Source organism: Heterocephalus glaber, unplaced genomic scaffold (genome assembly GCF_053883595.1).
Source record: "Heterocephalus glaber isolate CG9 unplaced genomic scaffold, H.glaber_assembly_v1.0 deba00001610, whole genome shotgun sequence".
Taxonomy (NCBI): Eukaryota; Metazoa; Chordata; class Mammalia; order Rodentia; family Bathyergidae; genus Heterocephalus; species Heterocephalus glaber.
In genome coordinates, this window is record NW_028258381.1 from 7,450,443 (window position 1) to 7,470,504 (window position 20,062).

The 20,062-nt window shown below is 43.1% G+C and overlaps 1 protein-coding gene across 1 annotated transcript; it reads right to left on the reverse strand.

Moving 5' to 3' along the window:
- Nucleotides 1-3,540: 3,540 nt before the first annotated feature.
- Nucleotides 3,541-19,522, reverse strand: Psmb1 (proteasome 20S subunit beta 1). The gene is made up of 6 exons (XM_004868854.4): nt 19,361-19,522; nt 15,846-15,953; nt 13,241-13,322; nt 11,202-11,331; nt 4,656-4,762; nt 3,541-3,794 (listed from the first exon to the last, which is right to left on the reverse strand). The coding sequence occupies exons 1-6, from the start codon at nt 19,468-19,470 to the stop codon at nt 3,609-3,611; spliced, it is 723 nt and encodes a 240-aa protein (XP_004868911.1). The 5' UTR covers nt 19,471-19,522; the 3' UTR covers nt 3,541-3,608.
- Between the last annotated feature and the right edge of the window lie 540 nt (nt 19,523-20,062).

Here is a 20,062-nt window from a genome sequence, read left to right on the forward strand (position 1 = left end):
CTCCACACCTGAACCCACACTAAAAGAACTATCCACACCACTGACACCACACGCCATGTGACCCCTGAACCTTCATTCCTCACTGTGGCCCCACACTCCACGCTCCAGACTTCTGTGTCCCTGACTCCATACCGATTGCACACTCTGCATCACTGGGCCCACTCCTCACCACTAACCCTCACAACCATGGACCCTGAACTCCAACCCTCAGGCCCCACACTCTATCCTAGTGTCCACACACTCCACACTACTGACATACCACCCTTCACTGTCTCCCACACTACACTCTTCTGAGCCCCAGGGACCACACCACTGACCCTACATTCCATACTCCTCTCAATACCACAATCCACAACCGTTACAGCACACTCAACAACACTCAACCTCACACTCCACCCCGTAACTTCACACTGCACACCTCCTACCCCACGCTGTACACTAGAGACCCACACTCCACACTGCTAAGCCCACACTCCCCCCAGTGACTTCCCATTTGACCGGACCCCCATCACACCACTGACCCTACACCCCACAACACTTGCCAGGTACTACACACTACTCTCCCTAAACATCCCCCAACTGGGGCCACACACCACTCCAGACCACACACTTCACAATACCGGCCCCTCCCTGCACGGCACCAATCCTCTCTACACTGCTGACCTTCCCTCCATGACTCCATACCACTGACCCCACTCCACATTCATCCTGACTCATCACCCCTCACCATTGATCCCCACTGCACCCGTGAACCCACATTCCTCAGTGACCCCACACTCCACACCAAGGCCCATTCTGACAGCCTAAGTTGTGCCTTCCTGCCCCAGCACCAGAGAGACAACAGCTTGTGGAGATCAACCTGCTTCTTTTATCTTTCTCATAAAAGTTATTTCTCACAGTTCTGGAGACAACCATCTGCTCTTACTTAGTTCAAGTTAGGGTCAGTCCCTTCTTCTGTCCTGCTGAACCTGTCCACTTAGGAACTAGTTCTCAAATTATATACACATGCTCACTTATCACCTGGGGTTTTTCCTTTAAAATCCCCATGTTCCTAATCCAGATCCTGGGAAAGCAGTCAGGCAGGCCAACGAGTTGTTGCTGAGTAAGTTCTCTATGGCACCCTGATGTAAGTCTAGGGAATGGAGACTCCGGGGTAGAAAGCATGTTAGTGTACACACTCTTGGGTCACAAAGGACTCACCTAGGTAACAGGAGTGGCAGGAAAGAAAACCTACCAGGAAATAATAGACAACTGGTAACAAAGACCATTTTCCTAGACTGTCACATTCCCCTCAGGTGGGCTCCAAGTCACCCTACAGAGTAGGACCCAGCTTGTGGGAAAGACATAGGGCAGAGCAGCACCTTAAGGTCACAGGCACAGCTCACGTTTGTAAGGTCAACCTCTGGAGAGGGCACTCTGAGCAGCCTGCAGGGAAGTATCTGTGCTGTTTGACAATCACAGGACAAACATCAACATGCATCCAAATTCAACCTGTGTAGATAGATGGAGATATGGCTCGCATCTTCAAAAAGTAGGCCAAAGTTCTGCTGGATTCTCTCAATTCATTTTATTCTGTGGCAGGCAGGCAGGAGTCTGTACATTATGGCAGCTTTCTAAGCAGAATCTTGAAGGCTAACTATAAAAGTAAATTATACTTCCAACCTATTGCCTTTCACAGGCAAGGAATTGTGGCCTGACAGTTTGTAAATGCCCCCCGAATAATCGCTGGCTGATGAACTCTAGGAGCCACATGTCAACACTCTATCTTCTACATCCAAAGGCTACAGGAGTGCTAGGATAAAAGCATCTGTAGCTGAAGTGGGGAAAAGATATCATCAGTCTTCACTGAATTTGTAGAACATCCCTGGCAATCTCAGGTGATATCTGAAACTCCTAGACACATATTTATGTGATTTAAACTAGTGAAACACAGAACCCCTAAATCAGCAGAAACCCTTTGGAAAAATAAGGCATCTAGTTTACAGAAAGATGGAAAATGTACATTCTGAGTGGGAGCCTCCTGCTTTGAGTTGTGATACTGTGGTTTTTAGGTGTTAATCTGAATAGTTTAAAGGGTCCCTAAATGGCAGGTAAAACACTGTCTATGGGAATGTGTAAGAGGGAACTTTTCCAGCAGACTGGCTCCTGAGATAGTGGGCTGGGTGGGGAGGATGTGCCCTTGATGTGGGGCCCAGATAAGCAAAAAGGCAGCGGCAAGGGGAATCTGCTCCCTTGGGAGTGAGATTATCAGAAGGGCTCTTGCACATCAGAATCTAGGCTCCCTGGCCTTTGGCCTCCCCCAACACCAGCCTTGTCCTCAGCCTTCAGACTGGGAATGGACCACATTGAGCTTTCCAGTCTCCAGCCTGGAGACAGCCTGGCATGGGACCCTCAGCCTCCACCATCAGGACTGCTCACTCCTCTAGGAATTCCTCTCTCATACCTATTCATGCATACATCTTACTGGTTCTCTTTGGAAAGCCTGAATAGATAGTGTAAAATGAACAATATCTCACTGTTACACCCCAGTGCTTATGACAGATACAGACAAAATTGTTGGCAGAATTTTAAAAACACATTATCAATCAGAAGTTTTTCATGATTTGAACTAAATTCTTTTTAACAAGAGGCAAAGTAAACTAAAGTGATTTCTAAGATTAATCACAAACTCCCATTACATCACAGGTTATTCTGCTAGTAAGCAAGTCCCAGCAACGAGGTCAGGGGTGTCAAACCTATGGCACGCATGCCGCAGCGGGCATGGTCTTCCCTGCCGGCACCGAGCCAAGTCGCCTCAGCAGCTGACCATTGGACAACAGTTGTTTTTCTAACCTAAAACCTCAATGTTCAGGTTTAATTGCAGCTGGCACCTTGCGATACAGAAGTGCATTATGGGTTGTGGCTTGGGCACTCAAGTCTCTAAAAGGTTTACCATCACTGATCTAGGTTATGTGGTATAGCATGACCTGTTCAGCGCTCAAAATTATAAAGGAATTACAATGGATTAAATAGTTCTAAATAAACCCATCAACCAATAAATCCCTTAGCTCTCTCAAAATTTCGGTCTTTTTCTTTTTGCAGTGCTTGGGATCAAATCAAACCCCAGGGCCTTGTGTGTACTAAAGCTTCACCCAGCTGCACCACAGGCCTAGGTCTCAGCTGTAACACTGAAGCGCTTATAAAAATTATCCCAGATTTCTGGCTAAAGTCCATCTAAAGGGCTACTTATTTTTGCAAGTTTCTTTTACTCTAGTTGAATAATTTTCTCTAACAGTATTTGTGTGCATTAAATTCTTAAAGAAACAATGATAAACACTGTGCCTTCTGGGTGGTTTAGTGGTCCCTTCAGATAGGCTAGCAGGATAAATATCAAGACCCCTCTTCTCAGAACAAGGTCAGCTTTTTCAGATTAACTCCTTGCTCACAAATGCGAGGAAAAACTGACATGATCTATGTTTTCATACTTAAAACACAAAAATACTCCTGAAGAACAGAAAATTGTGGGAAGAATCTATCCTGCTTAGAGAGGACACATTATAATGAAAGTAATTAATATTTCTTTTTTAATAAAACCAACTCGCTTGACACTCCAAGGTATAGCCCACAGATCAGTCCTTCCTCAGGGGAATGGTCTCCTCCCTGATGCCCTCTTTGGTCACAATGCAGATCCTGAGGGCGTCCCCGGTGTACACATCCCTCTCAGCTGCAGAAATGAAGACATCTTTCACCAGCCGCATGGCTCTGTCCAAAGAGAGCGGAACATGTTCCACATTCTGCATGTTCTTGAAACCAACCTGGAGGGACAGTAGGTGTGTGTGAGGTGTTACAATTCAGTGAGAGGAAGGTTCCAGCCTCCCCCAACACCTGCTCTTATCCAAGCACACTCAGTATACATCACACCACATCTGAGTGTCCAGTCCTGGTTGAATCACACACACCAGAAACCTGCCAACACTTCTGAGCAGCACACATTGAGCAAGGTAAGATGAGAGTACATGCAACATTAGACAAAGAGTGTCACAAGAGAAAATGAACCCAGACTGCCCCAACTAAGTTATATGGTGGCAGGTGATCATGAAGGATAAACCAAAGGGGAAGAGACTGAATGCTCTTACCTGAGGGTAAAGGGTAAGACAGGAGGAGTACATCATTTCAATTCAGGGAAAAGCGGTCTGCACGTGTGTGTGTGCGTGTGGGGGGGGGTGACAGAAGGTGAGACAGACAGACAAGCAGCAGAGAGGCAGCCACACAAATCATACTTCACAAGAGTGGGCAGGATGAGTTAGGGATTTAGGTGTGGAGGCAGAAAGGACGTTGGGAAATAAATCCAACAATGAAGGTCTGAATATACTTGAGAGTCAAAACACAAAGTTAAGTAACTCAGAAATGTTGAGTAGGGGAGAGAGGTATTTTCACCTCAGGTAAGGTGCCACGATAAGACTGAAAACAGGGCCCCCACTGTAGCGGTAAGCTACCTAGAAGCCAGAGGAATACAGGCAAAAGTAAAAGACATGGGAGCAGGTGAGCAACCGTGGAGTCAGGGTGCTTTGGGTAGGTCTGACCCGCCAAACTCAGCAGCACCGGAGGAGAGTGAAGAGGACCAGAAGGGAAACACCACATCCAACCTTCACTGCAGCCGGGCCTCAGCTCATTACCTGGTTGTCAAGCAAGGGCTGCAGCATGGCACTTGCTGAGCCTCCAGCCTTGAAGGAGTCTCTCTGGTAGGAGCCCACTGGATCGAAGCTATACACAGCTCCCTTCCCTTCAGGAAGAAAACAGTTTTTGTGAGGATGGTATCCTGACTACTGCCCAAACCACTGGAAAAATAACCCCAGTCATCACGTGACACAACTTCCAGCCAATGACCAGAGCACATTAACCGCCCTGCAGGTGACACCCGTAGATGTCCCGGCTCCTTGCAACTGCTCCTCAGGGAATCTAGCCAGAGGACAGGACTACAGCTTGAGGCACAAGTGCTATGGCCAATCGCTCTCTTGAAGCTAATGTTGTAAGGATGGTCCTGTGGCCCCCAGTGTGAAGGCGGCTTCAGAGACACTGGCCAACCGTCATGGGTCCACTCTAACCTAACCCTAACTTTTGATGAAATGCTTTATGATATTCCCTGAAAATAAACCCAACAATTTAAGAATTTCCCAGTGCTAAATGTGTGAGCAATCACATGAAAAACTTACTGTGAGTGTTTAAAAATAGGGACATTATTTGACATCATAATGTAAAAACTGGTATTTAATAAAGAAGTAATTTCAGAAAAACACAAATGTCACATATAAAAAAGATTAAGTCTGCACAAAATGCAACAACTTCCTTCTGTACTGGAAGGATAAAGAAGAGCCTCATTGTTTGAAACAAACAAACAACCAGGATCAGTTCACTCCTTTATACAATAGTAGAAGACCTATGAGTGGCTGGGGAACAGGTCACACAGACGCAAGTGAGGCGAGTGTAAATTATCCCTCTCATAACAATCTGGCATTGCAATCTGTCCACCAGAAAAGTACCCCGGTGACTCAGCAAAAAATCTTTAAGAACTGCATTTAACTAAAAAGTGTTTTTGTAAACACACACCAAAACAAGCAAGGACGACATTCTGTATTACTTAAAAGAGCAAAAGTTACAAGCAACCTAAAATTCATTAGAAAAATGGCATAGAAAAATTAACATAGCACAGCTGTGTTAAAAGGGAAGACAGCAAACCCAGGAGCAGACTGCTCAGGGCCAAGTCCAGCCTCCAGCCGACTAGGCTGCTAGTTTCAGCTGTAAAACAGGTTAATAATGTAAAACCTGCCGAGAGGATGATGAGTTAATGCATTCAGAATACTCAGGTAATTTCTACTACACCAAATGTGCTTCCCACGAGTTCAACATGCTCACCAACAACTTGTTCAGCAGCCTTGGAAGAGGAAGTCACGTTCATGACAGAACTGGGCGATACAGCCACAGTGCACAGTGGAGAGCTATGTAGTATGCACTGTATGATCCTATTTTTTAGTTAAAAGCATAGAACTATATATATGTTTACATAAACACATGAAAGTGTGGAAAGAAACTAACTGCAGTAGGTTATCTTTGAGTGTAGGACTCTGAGTGTAGACTTACTCAAGAAAAAAAGAATCACTTTCATGTTTCCGTACTGTTTGAATTGGTTAGAAAGTACATGTCAACTGGTAATTTTAGAAAAGGCCTTTTTAAAATACAACTCTGTTCTGGGTGCAAGAAACACGGATCACTCACAAGGCTGGACTTAAGCACACTATAGCAGTGCTCTGGCAGTTACCTTGGGAGATGTGAAACAGGAACAATGTTCTGATCATCCACCCCCCACCTGCCACTGTTAGTTTTATACGTTTTTCACTGCAGAAATGTCTGGACTGAATTCCCTGCTAGGAAAGACAACACAAGGCCACTAAGAAAATCTTGGGAAATGTTTATGCTGGAGGCATTTCTGGGACAAGAGACAGCAGTGGGCAGTTCATAAACCTTATGAAAAACGGAGATGAGATGCACTGGCAAAAGAGAGTCAATCCCATTGGTGAGCGACCACAAGGCACAGTGAGTTCAAAAGCTTCCCCTGAGAGGATGGACTCGATCTCAGAAAACCACACAGAACAGACAGAGATAGTGAGATTTGCTCAAGACCAGAGCTTCAATGCACCCTAGTAAAATTAAGAGACACTTGGAACATCAAATGGCATAAATCTGGACTGAAAAGCCTTTTTACCATCAAAATAAATTCCAAAAGCATAATGATTTTGGTGCAAAAGATAAAGTTAGCCATCCTCGGGAGAAGCAATAAACTTTGTACAGGGAGGGGCTTTCTAACATGGCAGGAAATGCCTGAGATCAACATATCAGACTGTGTATGCAATCCATGCCGCAAAGGAAAGCCCTCCCAGAGAGGGCAAAGTATATCACTGGGGGCATCATGCACCATGGTCATGACCAAGGGCAACACAACTGCTCAAAGTCCTTGCAGATCAATGCAGAAGACTAATCTGCAAATAAGGAAACAGGCCAAATTGAATACATGGTCAATCTCTAAAGAATAAATGCAAAAGGTCAATAAACATAAAAAGATGTCCCCAAAATATATGTTCTCAAGCCTACTGCTGGTAGAGGACTCTTGGTACATCCTTCCTAGAGGTGTGGCCACAACTGAGAATGTAAAACAAACAAACAAACAAACAAAACCCCCCTAAAGGGCCAGGGTTGTAGCTCAGTGGTGCCACCAAGCCTCGCCTGCCTGGCAAGTGCATCGGTCCTGAGTTCAATCCCCAGTACCAGAAAAAAACAAAAAACAAAAACAAACCCAAACTTCTGATCCAATAATTCAACTAATAAGAATCTTCTCCAAGAAGAAAAGCATAATTAGAGAAGTCCACAAAAGAGTATGTAAAAGGATTTATCATATTGTTTGGAACAAACACCTTCAGAAGACTGGTTAAGCACCTTATATGTCAGCCATTAAAAATCATGCATGCTGCCTACTATCATAGCACTCTGGGAGGCTGAGGCAGGAGGACTGCAAGTTGAAGTCCAGTCTAGGCAAATTTAGGAAGGCCTTTAAAAAAGGAAAGAAAAGAAAAGAAAAGAAAAAAAAGGGATGTAGCCCAATGTGAAGGCCCTGGGTTCAATCCCCAGTACTGGGGGGAAAAATCATTATGCATATCTAGAGTCATTAGCTTAAAACTATCTCTATAATACAGTATCCAATGATCTGATGTACACTACATGTATACAGTATATGTATACAGTAGATGAGTACTGTATCTCTTATCCAAAATGCTTAGTACCACAAGTGTTTCCTGGGGGCAAGACCCAAGTCTAAACATCAAATTATGTTTTATATACACCTTATACACACATCTGGAAGGTAATTTTATACAATATTTTAAGTGCTTTTGTGGATGAAACAAAATTTCACTGGATCTTTCTACTTGTAGCTGTAGGCTGGTGCTCAGACTTTTAAATTCTAAGTCATTTTAGGTTTCAGGTTAGGGAGGCCCAGTCTATACTATAGTTCTACTTACATAAAACTCTTTTAAGTGTGTATGCAAGCATGTGTTTATTCTCATTGCAGAAAAACTAAACCCACTTTTAATTTTGGGGAAAAAATTTTAGAAGTACAACACTAACTAAGATCAAAGATCAAAGGCAGAGACGTTGAAGTGGAAGGTGTTGACACTAAAGGACAGCGGTGGGTCCCTATCTTGAAGGTCTCAATAAGGAGCACTGGCTTGCAGGTCCCCCTGCTACTCACAGTAAACCGTCTTGGAAACATCAGCAGAGGCTCTGGACTTGGGGTACCAGGCCCAGAGTGGGCTGAGGTTAGGGAAGGAGTGAAAAGAGAAGGATGAGATGGAAACTGGACATGAACAGAGCAGAGACCACCAGCCCTCTTCTCCTCCTCAGTTTAAAGGCCAACAAGCAGGCTTCCTCTTATAGCCCAACCAGCCGGACCACAGATGGAAGGAACCTTCCCTTGAAGGAAGTAGTAGCCACCTAAGCACCCAACTGAAACCTGTCAGTGGCAAGGTATAGCAACATACTCCTTTATAATTGGATTTCATCGTATCATCCTTCAAGGTGGACAAGACAGCCACATGTCAATAGAAATCTGAAGTAACACAGAAGGTAAGAAAAATACAATTTAAAAAAGTCATCTAATGAAATGTAAAGAACAACAAAATCCTTTAAATTAAGTACAAAAACACCTAAGAAAATCAGGATAATTTTAAAAAAGGTGGAAAGAAAAAGCTCTTGGAAATTAGACACTAGACATAAAAGCAATAAGAATGAAAGGCTAGAGTTGAAGAAATCTACAAAAAGTAGAATGAAAAGACAAAGATATGGACAATATACAGGACAAAAATAAGAATATACTGTATGAAGTATCAATCCCTGTGATGGTGGAGAACACAGATGGAGAGGGGCAAGGGAAGAAGAGAAGGGGGGATGGGAGCAAAGAATAGGAGAAACAGTTCACCAGACCAGGAGCCACTGTAAACTTTCAGACATGGCTGAAGGGTTTAAAGTCTCAAAAAAGGTCTCCTGTTCATATTTTCTTAGAAATATTTATGTGTTGTACATTCCTACAATAAAGAAAGAAGCCATTAAGAAGCATGGGATCCACAAAACAGGAACATGAGGCCAGGAACAGGCAAGGAATCCCAGGGAGAGGGCTGAAGACGTGCAGGGAAGCATGCACCAGGCTGAGCTGTTGGTCCACCGTGGAGTGAGGGGCAGGTTGCAGGAAGTGTACAAAACCAGTTAACTATAACCCAAAACAGTCTAAGGGAGGAACTGTAATCTCAGCATTCCACCTAGCATGACAAAGTCAAGTATTCTAGAACATTATATGTGTATTTTCTCACATGTGTAATGTGTTACGGTAGGGTGCTAATGAGAAAGACAACACAGAAGAGTCAAGGACCTTCTCGCCAGAACAGAAAACAAAAATACTGCCACATCTGTCAGAACCACACATTGAAGGACAATACCACAACGGCATTAAGATCAGTGTTCGGAAAATAAAGTTAAGTACCAGAAAACACACAGGGAAAGAGCTGAAAATGATCCATGGGCAAAAGATGCTTTTATACATAAATAAAAATGAATGTAAAGAACAATGAAAGGAAGCCAGAGATGCCCGAGAACCCCCACACCAAGAGCACTGTCAAGGAAGCCAAATGGACCTAAGCTTTCCCAGACTCTCTGACCCTCAAAAAATTCAGAAGACATTGTCTGGCCCATGGAGTCCAATGGTGCCACTCTGAAATGCTGCTAAAACCTCAAACAATTATCCCGACCACAAGCCAGACAGAACCTAAGCCCCAGGCCCCTGGAAGTGCCCAGCATGGTAAGCCAGGGAAACTGATCGTTGGCCAGGACTGAGCCACCCAGGCAGTGTACTGTTACCCTTTGCATTTTCTTTTTGGTTCCAAGCAAGGTTAAAAGCATTAAAGAGAAATGTGGCAACTTAATTTGTCTATGCCTAACCCCTGAAAAATAAACTAACCAGAATGTTCCCCGAAGTACCATTAAGAGTCAGAAAAAGAGGAAGAAACAAACTTCTGTTACAGAATGGATCAGGAGTACCAATCTAAGAATAGGCAGGATTTTCCCTCACAAGATGCAGGGCTCCAGGGCACTTCTGCTTTCTGTCAAGTCTGGAATGAGGTGCATTGACGGCTGGGATCAAGTCCGCTGTTATGGGAGGACACAAGCTGGGGTTGTCACTTGACAACTTGTTGCTAAGCCACTAGAAACTAGTCCCGGCCCTGAATCAAATCCCTCACCTTTCATCTGAGCTCTTAACTGGGCTCCCCTGCGGCAGCCCCAGCTGGGTAGAAGACCTCTCGTCTGCTGCCCATCTGGAGGACTCCCACAGCAGGGATATTCCCCTAACAAATGCTTTGGGCTGATCACCCTGACATTTAGTGCTTCTGTCTTGGGAATCCCAACTAGGTTTGGGGCAGGCCCCTGAAGGAATTGTGTCACTTTTGGGGCAACTCCAGCTACAGATCCTGCTGAATAAAACAGAAGATAGATTTTCTCCATTGTGTCTTTATCCAGATGTTTCTATAATTCCTTATCCCAACAGACTTTTCTACATGGTGGCATGGATCTAGCCTGGAAGACCGTAGAACTGGTGGAAAACATGAGTGCCCATATGGGGTAATGCAGTTTTGGATCAAAAACACCAGGGTTATAGACTTGATTCTCACAGACCCCCCTATCTTACTCTCACAGAGCTATTTCAAACAAGATTCTGGGAACAGCAGGGTAAGTGCAAGTATTAATTACCTCAGTGCTTCTAAGACATCATTTTTCAAAAATATTTGAGCCAACTGTATTTGTTACTTGTCACTGAACTACATTTAATTCAAACTTCTCTAGATCAGATTTCTTTCTGTAAGATAAAAATGCTAATTATTATTACTGATGTCAAAGGCCTGAGAAAACTGTAAAAGAATTGGCTCTCCCACACGCACTACGAACAGCACTCACTGCGTGCTTCTGGGTATCCTTTACTCCCTCCTAGCTGCAATCTCCTTACTTCCATGATCACAAAGTGAAGCTGCTGTGCTAGAGATGGCGTTCATGGTTGTTTTCGACCCCAGATGGAAATGCACACATTTAGAAACACTGTTCCCTCCACCGGAGAGAAAGCACAACTCTACCTTCTTCATCGAGTCCCCCAATAATGTTGTAAACGTAGTATGGGAAGAAGCGCCTGGAGTACAGGATTGTAGACAGCATCGCAGCAATTGCTCCTGTTGTCATGGCCTTATTATTGGAATGCTTGTACATCTGCACAATAAATATAACAGGGACATGGAGGCAGAATTTGTCACAGCCCAGCAGATGACCTGCATACAGAGCAAATGCTGCCCGTTCCTTTCATGATCAAACAACACAATATTACTAACATTAAATAACTTATGAGAATTGTGAGAAGAAAAATGCTAAGTTTGCTCTAAACCCTCTGGTTTAAAGAATGTGTTTAAAAAGAGAGAGAGAGAGCCTATTTCCCATGTCACCTTCAACTCAGGGACTGCTAGCTCAAGAGCGGATCCATACAAACAGCACGCGATGTCCTGGGATGATGTTCCCAGCCCATCTCTGCCTCAGTGTGCACCTGAACTAGGGGCTGAGAAACTATGGTATATATGGTCCCTGAGCAAACCCAGCCTACTACCTGTGTCTGCAAATTGAAGTTTACTGGGGCACAGCCACACTCATTCACTACATACTATTTCTATCTTTTCCATACAACATAAAAGTTGGGTAGTTATAACAGAGACCAAATAGCCCACTAAGCTGAAAATGCTATCTGCCCCTTTACAGATACACATTAAGTCTGCTGACCTCCAGCAGACCCAAGGTAGTTCCTCTCTTTGTAAACACGAGATCTAAAGGCAACATCCTTACTCTACATAATTCTGATTCAGAGTAGTGGTCTTGTTCCTCAGAGCACCTACAGCAGAGAACATAAGCATGAAAAACAGGATCTTAGGGCTGGGCATGGTGTTGCAGCCTGTGATCCTCGCACTCTGGGAGGCTGAGGCAGGAGGATAATAAGTTTGAGCCCAGTAAAGGAATCTCAGTGACATCCTGTCTCAAAATAAAATATATAGAGGGCTGGGCAAAACATCCAGTGCAAAAACCTGGGTTCATTCCCTAGTACTGCAAGACAAAAAACAAAACAAAAAACCAAAACCAGGATCCTAGGATGACAATGCAGTGATTTCATAATCCTAGATTTATCACCCCATGGGAATGCTATTATCCCACTAACAAAGAAATTCCACAAAAATCACAGACACAAAAATGGATTTAAGTTTACCAGTTGTCAATCACACAGCAAGCATCTCCAAAGATAAGTCTGAAAGTACTGTAAAATTTTTAAAAAATGAAAAACCACCCCACTGAAAAACCAAAGTATTATAAAATTAAATAATGGCAGTCAAAATACAGACAAATGATTACAAATGAACTGTACTACATAAATGAATAAGTTGATTAGAGGAATTTCTTTCCAAGATAATTCACAATAAAGATCCTCTGAGTACTGGGACTACAGGTGTGTACTAATGAGTCAGATCTTTTATAAGCAGTCAGAAAGTAAGTTTCAGTTAATTAAACGCTATCCGATTCAGTGACCTGCTTCAGTGATTGTGACAATACCCACAGTAAGTAACCTGAAGTGGTAGAAGGTGAAACAGATTTGATCAGTCCTGCTGATGTCTTCAGGTCAAACTTCCCTGAGCTGAACACCACCGGTGCCTGTCAGGTAATGGGTTGTGCGTCTCGCCCACGCCTGTAGTCTCTTCCTACTCCTGTTGTCCTGTCAACTAAGAGTGCAAAGGCCTAAAGAAGGACAGCATGTGAGCAGACAGTTCACTCAAGTTTCCGTCTAATAGTCTGGGCTACCTCCTGCCAGAAGTTTTGTTACTTGTTTTGTTTTGGAAGGAAGAGTACCCTCAGAAGATTTTTACATGGTCTGGAGATTTTAACAAATGGAATGTACTACAGTTTCACATCATGGGACTTTAATGATCCTGCATCAAGGGTGTGAGTTCATTTTTGGATATGTCACAGTTTTGACAGCTAACTTAGAACATCTCCAGCTTTCTAAGCAGTCATGCAGTAGGTGTTAAAAGAATCTTAGGACCTCTTACTAATCTTCAACAGCACAGGCATGCACAAGAGCATCTACCTTTAGTCTTGCTTCAATAATCTTTGTCAGGGTAAGGCAGTCTCCATGAAAACCGCTGCATCCAATGACTGTTTTGTCTGTTCTGTAAAAAGCATTTTTCAGGAAGCTGAGTTCATTAGAGTATAAAACAAAACATATCTTTGACAATTTTAATTTCAAAATCCTATTCCCATTATTTTCTAAATGGTTAAAGGACAACTTGCCAGACCTTTTGGACGGGGGGTGGGGGGTGGGGTGTCGGTCTATACTCCTATGTCTCACTCCTTACAGATGGACCAAACTTTTTGTTTTTTGGTTCTTTTTTTTGGTACTGGGGATTGAACTCAGGACCTTGTACTTGTGAGGCAGGCAGTGGCACCACTGAGCTAAATCCCTGGCCCTGGACTGCACAAAGTTAAAATTTCTACAGAAAAAAATATGAATAAACAAAAAAAAAAAGAAAAGAAAAAGAAAAACAAAGTTAAGGAAATTTATTGGTAGCATACATGATCAAACTTTCATCTTATTTCCTTAAGTCTATCAAGGGTTCCTATAAATAAACAAGGAACTAGAAATCTCATGTAAATAACAATATAATGGAAAGATGGGTAAAATTTTATGAATCGACAAAACAGAAAAAAACAGACACAAGTCACCAATAAAACAGGAAAAGAGCCTCTATGTAACTCACAACCTCACGAGAGGTAGTTTCAACTGACAACTGGTCAGTAACACCTAAGTCACGCTGATGAGGAGGGAGAAGACAAGTACTCTCAAATACATGGAAACAGTATAAACTGATGTAACTTTTTAGATGGGCAATTTCGCTCTAACTAATAAAAACTTAAATGGGCACTTCTTTCACTCAAAATCCCATTACTGAAAATCCGTCAGTACACTCACATAGGCTCGCGGAGACATGTCCTAGGTTCACCTGTGAGCACATACACAACCTCCCCAACCTATGTACCCATCAACAGGGGACTGGTTACATTTTTATACATCTATTCAGATTCAACCCTGTCTCTGAAATCTTGACCCCAGTATTGAGATCTACACCTGAATCCATCTTGTTAAAACCAACCTCCCTACACTGAATTAAAAGACCTCTCACCTCCACAGTCAATTAAAAATAAGTATGTAAACAACAACAGCAAAAACCAAGACCTCCTATCACCCACAGGGCTTTACTGCCTTTATTGCTATGGTGGGTTGACACATAAGGAAGGGTTAGCGTTTAGAACTTCAAGATGCTCCTCCCAAATATCCAGGTGTTTTAAGGGATGAAGTTCTCATGTGACGAATGACCAGTGTGGACAGTTTCAAATAGCAGAGCTGGGTGGGCCACAAAGGAAATGTGATAATGCTACACTGGATTCTTCTCTATCTCCACATCTTAAGTAGTTCATAGAACAGATGCATGCTCACACATTTAACAGATGTTACCAAGATGAGCAAAAGCTCACACAAAAATGGTATCTATAAAGTTATGTTTGAAAATTTTCTTTATATTTACTAATCTGAAATTCTAAAAGCTACATATTAGAAGAGGAAAAAAAGAGTACACGGGTGGAGAAAGATGAAAAAAAGGGGGCAGAAGGGAGCTGGGAAGACAAAGATCAACACTGCTAAGACGTGGATCATGCCTGGGACCAGGACACAAGAGTTGTTTCCTTCCTCATCTATTTCTAGTAAACCAAAAACCCAATGCTTAGGACCCAAGCCCCCTCAACCCCACTCCTGTTCCAAATCAGGCTTTTGTGACCAATGTTGGAATTAACAGCCACTTACAGCATCTTTGAAACTATCAAACACAAATCCTGCCACTCGGCAAGATGGATTTAGGTAATGTACAGACATTTGGTTATATGGCTTCATTTTCCTCTTTTACAGAAAAAAGCTACCTAACTCATTAATACTGTATGGTGTGGAGTATACTTACTTAGGATATATCTAAACTGAATATTCTGAAGGAAAAAAAAGCACAGATTTTAAAAACTTTCAATGGATAATGGTGCTATGGTTTGAATGTTTGTTCCTCTCAAAACTCACGTTGAAATTTAACTGTCACTGTGACAGCACTGGGAGGTGCATAGGAGCAGAGCCCTCATGAATGGATTAATGCTATTGTTGTGGGAGTGGCACCCCTTCTTGCCCTCTCTGCCCTTCTGCAATGCTGTAACACAGCATGAAGGCCCTGAAGCAGATGCTGGTTCTTCAATCTTATACTTCCTAGCCTCCAGAGCTGTGAGCTAACGCACTTCTGGTCACTGTGTTATCTGGTCTATGGTACTGTTACAAAGCCCCAAACAGACTTAGAGAAAAGACAGAGGGGTAGAAAGAAATGTGCTAATGTACAGTAAAATACTAGTGGAGGATCTAGGGATGGCACATGGGTGTTAACTATTAAAGCACTGCTGGTACACAAATATGGCAAATCTCAGAGAGACTACACATTGGATTCTTAGGAAACACTTAGAAAACTCTTTTCTAGTAAAATGCAAGAGATGATGTTAAGAGGCAACATAAAAACTCATGAATCAAATAGCTTAACAAGTGGTATCTCTTGAAGCATTAGATCATCACAAAGGCAACATGAAAAGTGTCATCAGAAATATTTACTTACAATTTATAACATTTGGGGCTGTTCCGGGTGTGAATGGAAAAGCCCTCGCTCAATCGAGTGTCAGAAGCAACAATTGAAAAATCTTCTCCAGCAATTGCCAATACAGTTCTGAGGAAAAACAAACAAACAAAAAAATTAACTCTTCTGGGTAGTAATCCCACCTCTCCAAATAGAAGAGTGCTCCATAGGAAACATTTGGATAAAATCCACAAGTGAATAAGGAGGATTCAAAGGGAAGCAAGTAGGGGAGAGAAAGGATCCCAGTCATCAGGAAAAAACCCTAAAACTAAACCAGAGCAATGCCTTGCAAGAATGGGAAAGCCACTGAATTATGTATCATTATAATCATCAAAAAAATTAAAAACCTACTCATGCAAGGTACCAGTATTACAAACAACTGAAAGCCAGGTCTGTGGTCTGGAGGACCAGGTGTAGACAGTGGCACTATAATGCGAACTGAGGTCAGAGAAGAGCAGGGTAGTGTGTCTTCACAGCTTTATCTGTAAGACCTTATATCATGCCTAACAGCAGACTCTCAAGTATCTGCCAACAAATGAGTGGACGAAGCAAACTTTCCCCTTTCTGGCTGTATAATTTCTGATAGCTTACTGAAGCAGCTTAAAGCACAAACTCCAAAAGTTGACCACTTGGTACTGAATTCTGGCTCTTACTTAGCAGGCATGAGGCTATGGCTGAGTTATTTCCCTCCTTCCCTTCCTTTCTTCGGAGACAAGAGTCCCCCACAAGGTAGACCAGGCTGGACTCAGTATGTAACACAGGCTAGTCTTGAACTTGTGATTCTTTTGCTTCAGCCTCCCACGTGCTAGGATTACAGGGGTGCACCACCATCCCCAGGATTATTTCTCAAAGCCTCTTTCCTCATATATACAACAGAGCCCAAAACAGTAGCAACTTCATTAAGGTGCTGCAAGAACTAAAAGAGTTAATAACTGCAATGTCCTTATAATGTGTGTGACTGCTCCTCTAGTAAATGTGAGTTACAATTGTGGATGTGTATGAAGACAGTAAAGAGTGATGACTAAGCAGCTTGGGTCTGGAATCACCTCAGGCAGAGACCTACCTCAGTCATTTCTCAGCTATGTGATCTTGGAGAAATTCTCCAAGTTCAAGACGATGATAGTAATAAAACCTGTGTTATAGGGTGACCATGAGAACTGAAGGGCACAACCACATAAAGCACCTAACACAGTGCCTCACAGATCATAATCACTCAGAAAACTGTAGCTACTATTTTTACTGAGGATTTGCACTAAGGGTCTACAGTAGAAAAGGATGGCATTTCAGGTACGACAAATAGCAAGCAAAGGAAATAGGTAATGATCACAACAGTACACCAAGGTAACTTATTCAGGTAGCCCTCTTTGTATAAGCAAGCAGACGGACTCACTGCTAAAGATTTTGGAATTTTAGCAAGGAACCAAGAATGAGAGCAGCGGAGGGGAGAGGAGTTGAAGAGAGGAGAGGGAAAAGGGAAAAAAGCAGCAGCAAGATATATCATGTACAGGTACAAGTTCCCTATGATGAATGATCATTATGTATATCTAAAACGTACCAATTAAAAAACAAAAGAATGAGAACAGCTCCATTTGCACTGTTGGGTTTTAGAAGACTACTCAGATAACAACATCACATGTGAAATAGGAGGAAAGGAAGACCAATTCGACACAATAGGAGGATGGTGCAGAGGAAGAAATGGGTACATCTAAGAAAATTACCGAGGTCCTGAGTTTGATAACAAAAAACAAAATTACAAAAACACAAAAAGCAAAGTTGTGTCAACTACCTAAATATGCTAGAAACTGGGAAAACCAGTTTCACTCACAATTTTAAATCTGGAAAAGCAGAAGGATGGCATAATTAAAAGGTGTATATTAAAGGAGATGTGACCAAGTGAAATAAATAGCTTGCCTGTTGTTTTGTTTGCTTCTTGTGTTATGGTGAAGACAAAAAATCCCCCATACAAACATTTTACTGAAGAAGCAAGATTTGAGGGACTCATAAGAAGCAGAACTGGAGAAACGTGAGTGCTAATCGACACAGGCTAAAGACTTAAGAGAAAGAAACCTAATTTTGTAGAAGCAGATGGTGCCTGAGAGCCAGCTGTAAAAAATGCTAAAGAAAAAGAACAAAGACTGAGAAAGTTATAAGGACTTTTAGGGAACTAATGACCTAAACAGGATTCCAGGAGGGTGAAAGGTAAAGGAAACTGAATACTGAAAAGAATGTATAACGGTTTTATAAGATGTGTCTAACAACCGACCTTACAACGGAAGTAGTCAGTCATCATAGGCAGAGTTAAGAAATGTGCTGGAAGCTGGGCTTGGTTGCACATGCCTGTAATCCCAGCAGTCTGGGAGGCTAAGGCAAGAGGATTCCAAGTTCCAGCCCAACCTGGGCAACTTGGCCAGATACTGTTTCATAAGGAAAAAAAGGGCGGTGGGGAGTGCACTGGAAAAACAAACATAACCTCAGTGGTAAGAGAGCTATGAATTCAAATATCCAAATCCAGGCTCAATTTACACCAGCTGTGTGACCAGGACTGTTTAACTTCAGTGAGTTTTCTAAGGGATGAGTTCTCTTAATACCACAGTTCACGTATTCTGAGGACTAAATAAGATGCTACTTGCAGTTTACAAAATGAGTCTTTCTTGATTCTCCACCAACGTATGAAGCAGCTATGAAAGATAAGGAAATACAGCTTCAAGAAACTGAAGCCCAATCACCACACTGCCCTCTAGGAGTGCAAGCCAAGGCTGGAATCAGTCCTTCACTATGTAACATACTTCAGAAATTTGCATATTCAACAATTCATAAGAACTCAATTAATGTTCTTTATTTTTTTTTAAGAAACCGAGAGTTGACTCTGCATGTTTTAATGTGAGAAGTTTGATAAAACTATGACCTGACCGCTGCTTCAATTTACAGCTCTTCTTGTTAAGAGTCCTTAAATAGTGCGTCTTTCTACAATCTTATTTTTGAGAAAAGCATTAATATAAAGCTGGTAATTAAAAACAAAAGCAACCTGAACCAAACATACAATATACGTATTAAAAGACCTCTTTTCTGTTTCCCTAAATGTTGAAAAGGCACCGATCTAAGAAGCACTTTCCCAACCAATCCCACCTTTTATTTGAAAGCGATTAGACATTTCAGCTACAGACACAATCATGCATTCGACAACCCGGGCCAATCAACCATCACTTTCAAGTTTCTCATGAACGCTCCCTTCCTACTCTGGCGTTAGAAACGTGTTCAGACCCCACGAACGCTAAGGTCCGCGAAGCAGAGGCTGCTTCGGTCTCTCGAACGTCCCACTGCGGGAAGGCACAGGAAGGCACAGGCTGCACATCCAACGGTAGAACTAGTGCGGACCAGGCGACCCCCGCAGCCGAAGAAACGCCAGTCACCCGGAAACCCGACGGCCCATCCGCCGCGACCCCAGAGCCTCGTCCCCGGAAGCGCCAAAGCAAGCGCGAAGACCCCCAGGCTGTTACCCTCCGTTGAAAGCATAGGGAGAAAAGCGATGCTGCAAAGGGGCCACGGCGCTGTACGGCTCCACCCCCAGCTCTCTGCCGGATCCCGAGTACAAGGATGTGGACAACATCGCGGCACGGGGTCTTCTCCTGCTGTCTCACCGAAAGATGGCGGCCACGAGCGGAAGCCACGCGACTTCCGTCTTCTCAGGCGCTCTTCTAGCTCGCACTTCTCGTTGCTCCTGGAGGTTCGCTCAGGTTTCCGACCTGTTGCAAGCCCGGCGCCGCCTATTCCAAGACAGATGTCAGGGTATAAAAATTTTGTGTGTACATGTTTTTCCCCCTTAACAACATACTCGAATTCACGACGGGCGGACAAAAATTTATACGTCTAACGGTACAGAAAACTTGGCCAAAATGTGGAGTTACAGCGGCTCAAATGGACAGGGATGGGATACAGACGGGTTTCTGCACACCTCAGGACTGCGAAGCCACACTGGGGTACACCCTGGCCAGAAGATGCGCACCGAGTATTCAAACGGTAATGTCCTTGACTGCCTGAAGACTAGAGACGAGTCAAATTGCCACAAACAGCAGAATGAATAAATTAACTAAGGTGTTGTCATCCTACGGGACAGTTCACAGCCAAGAAATGAACCAGCCGGAGTTAGATAGGAGACACAGGGAAGACACTTTGACATGATGCTTCTTCTAAACACAGCG

Excerpts from the sequence above, each read along its gene's own strand:
- Psmb1 (XM_004868854.4), bottom strand. The coding sequence starts at position 19,470 with ATGTTGTCCACATCCTTGTACTCGGGATCCGGCAGAGAGCTGGGGGTG. Across the intron at positions 15,954-19,360 it reads CCCTATGCTTTCAACGGAGG|AACTGTATTGGCAATTGCTG; the intron begins GTAACAGCCTGG and ends GTTTTTCCTCAG. Across the intron at positions 11,332-13,240 it reads TTATTGAAGCAAGACTAAAG|ATGTACAAGCATTCCAATAA; the intron begins GTAGATGCTCTT and ends TTTATTGTGCAG.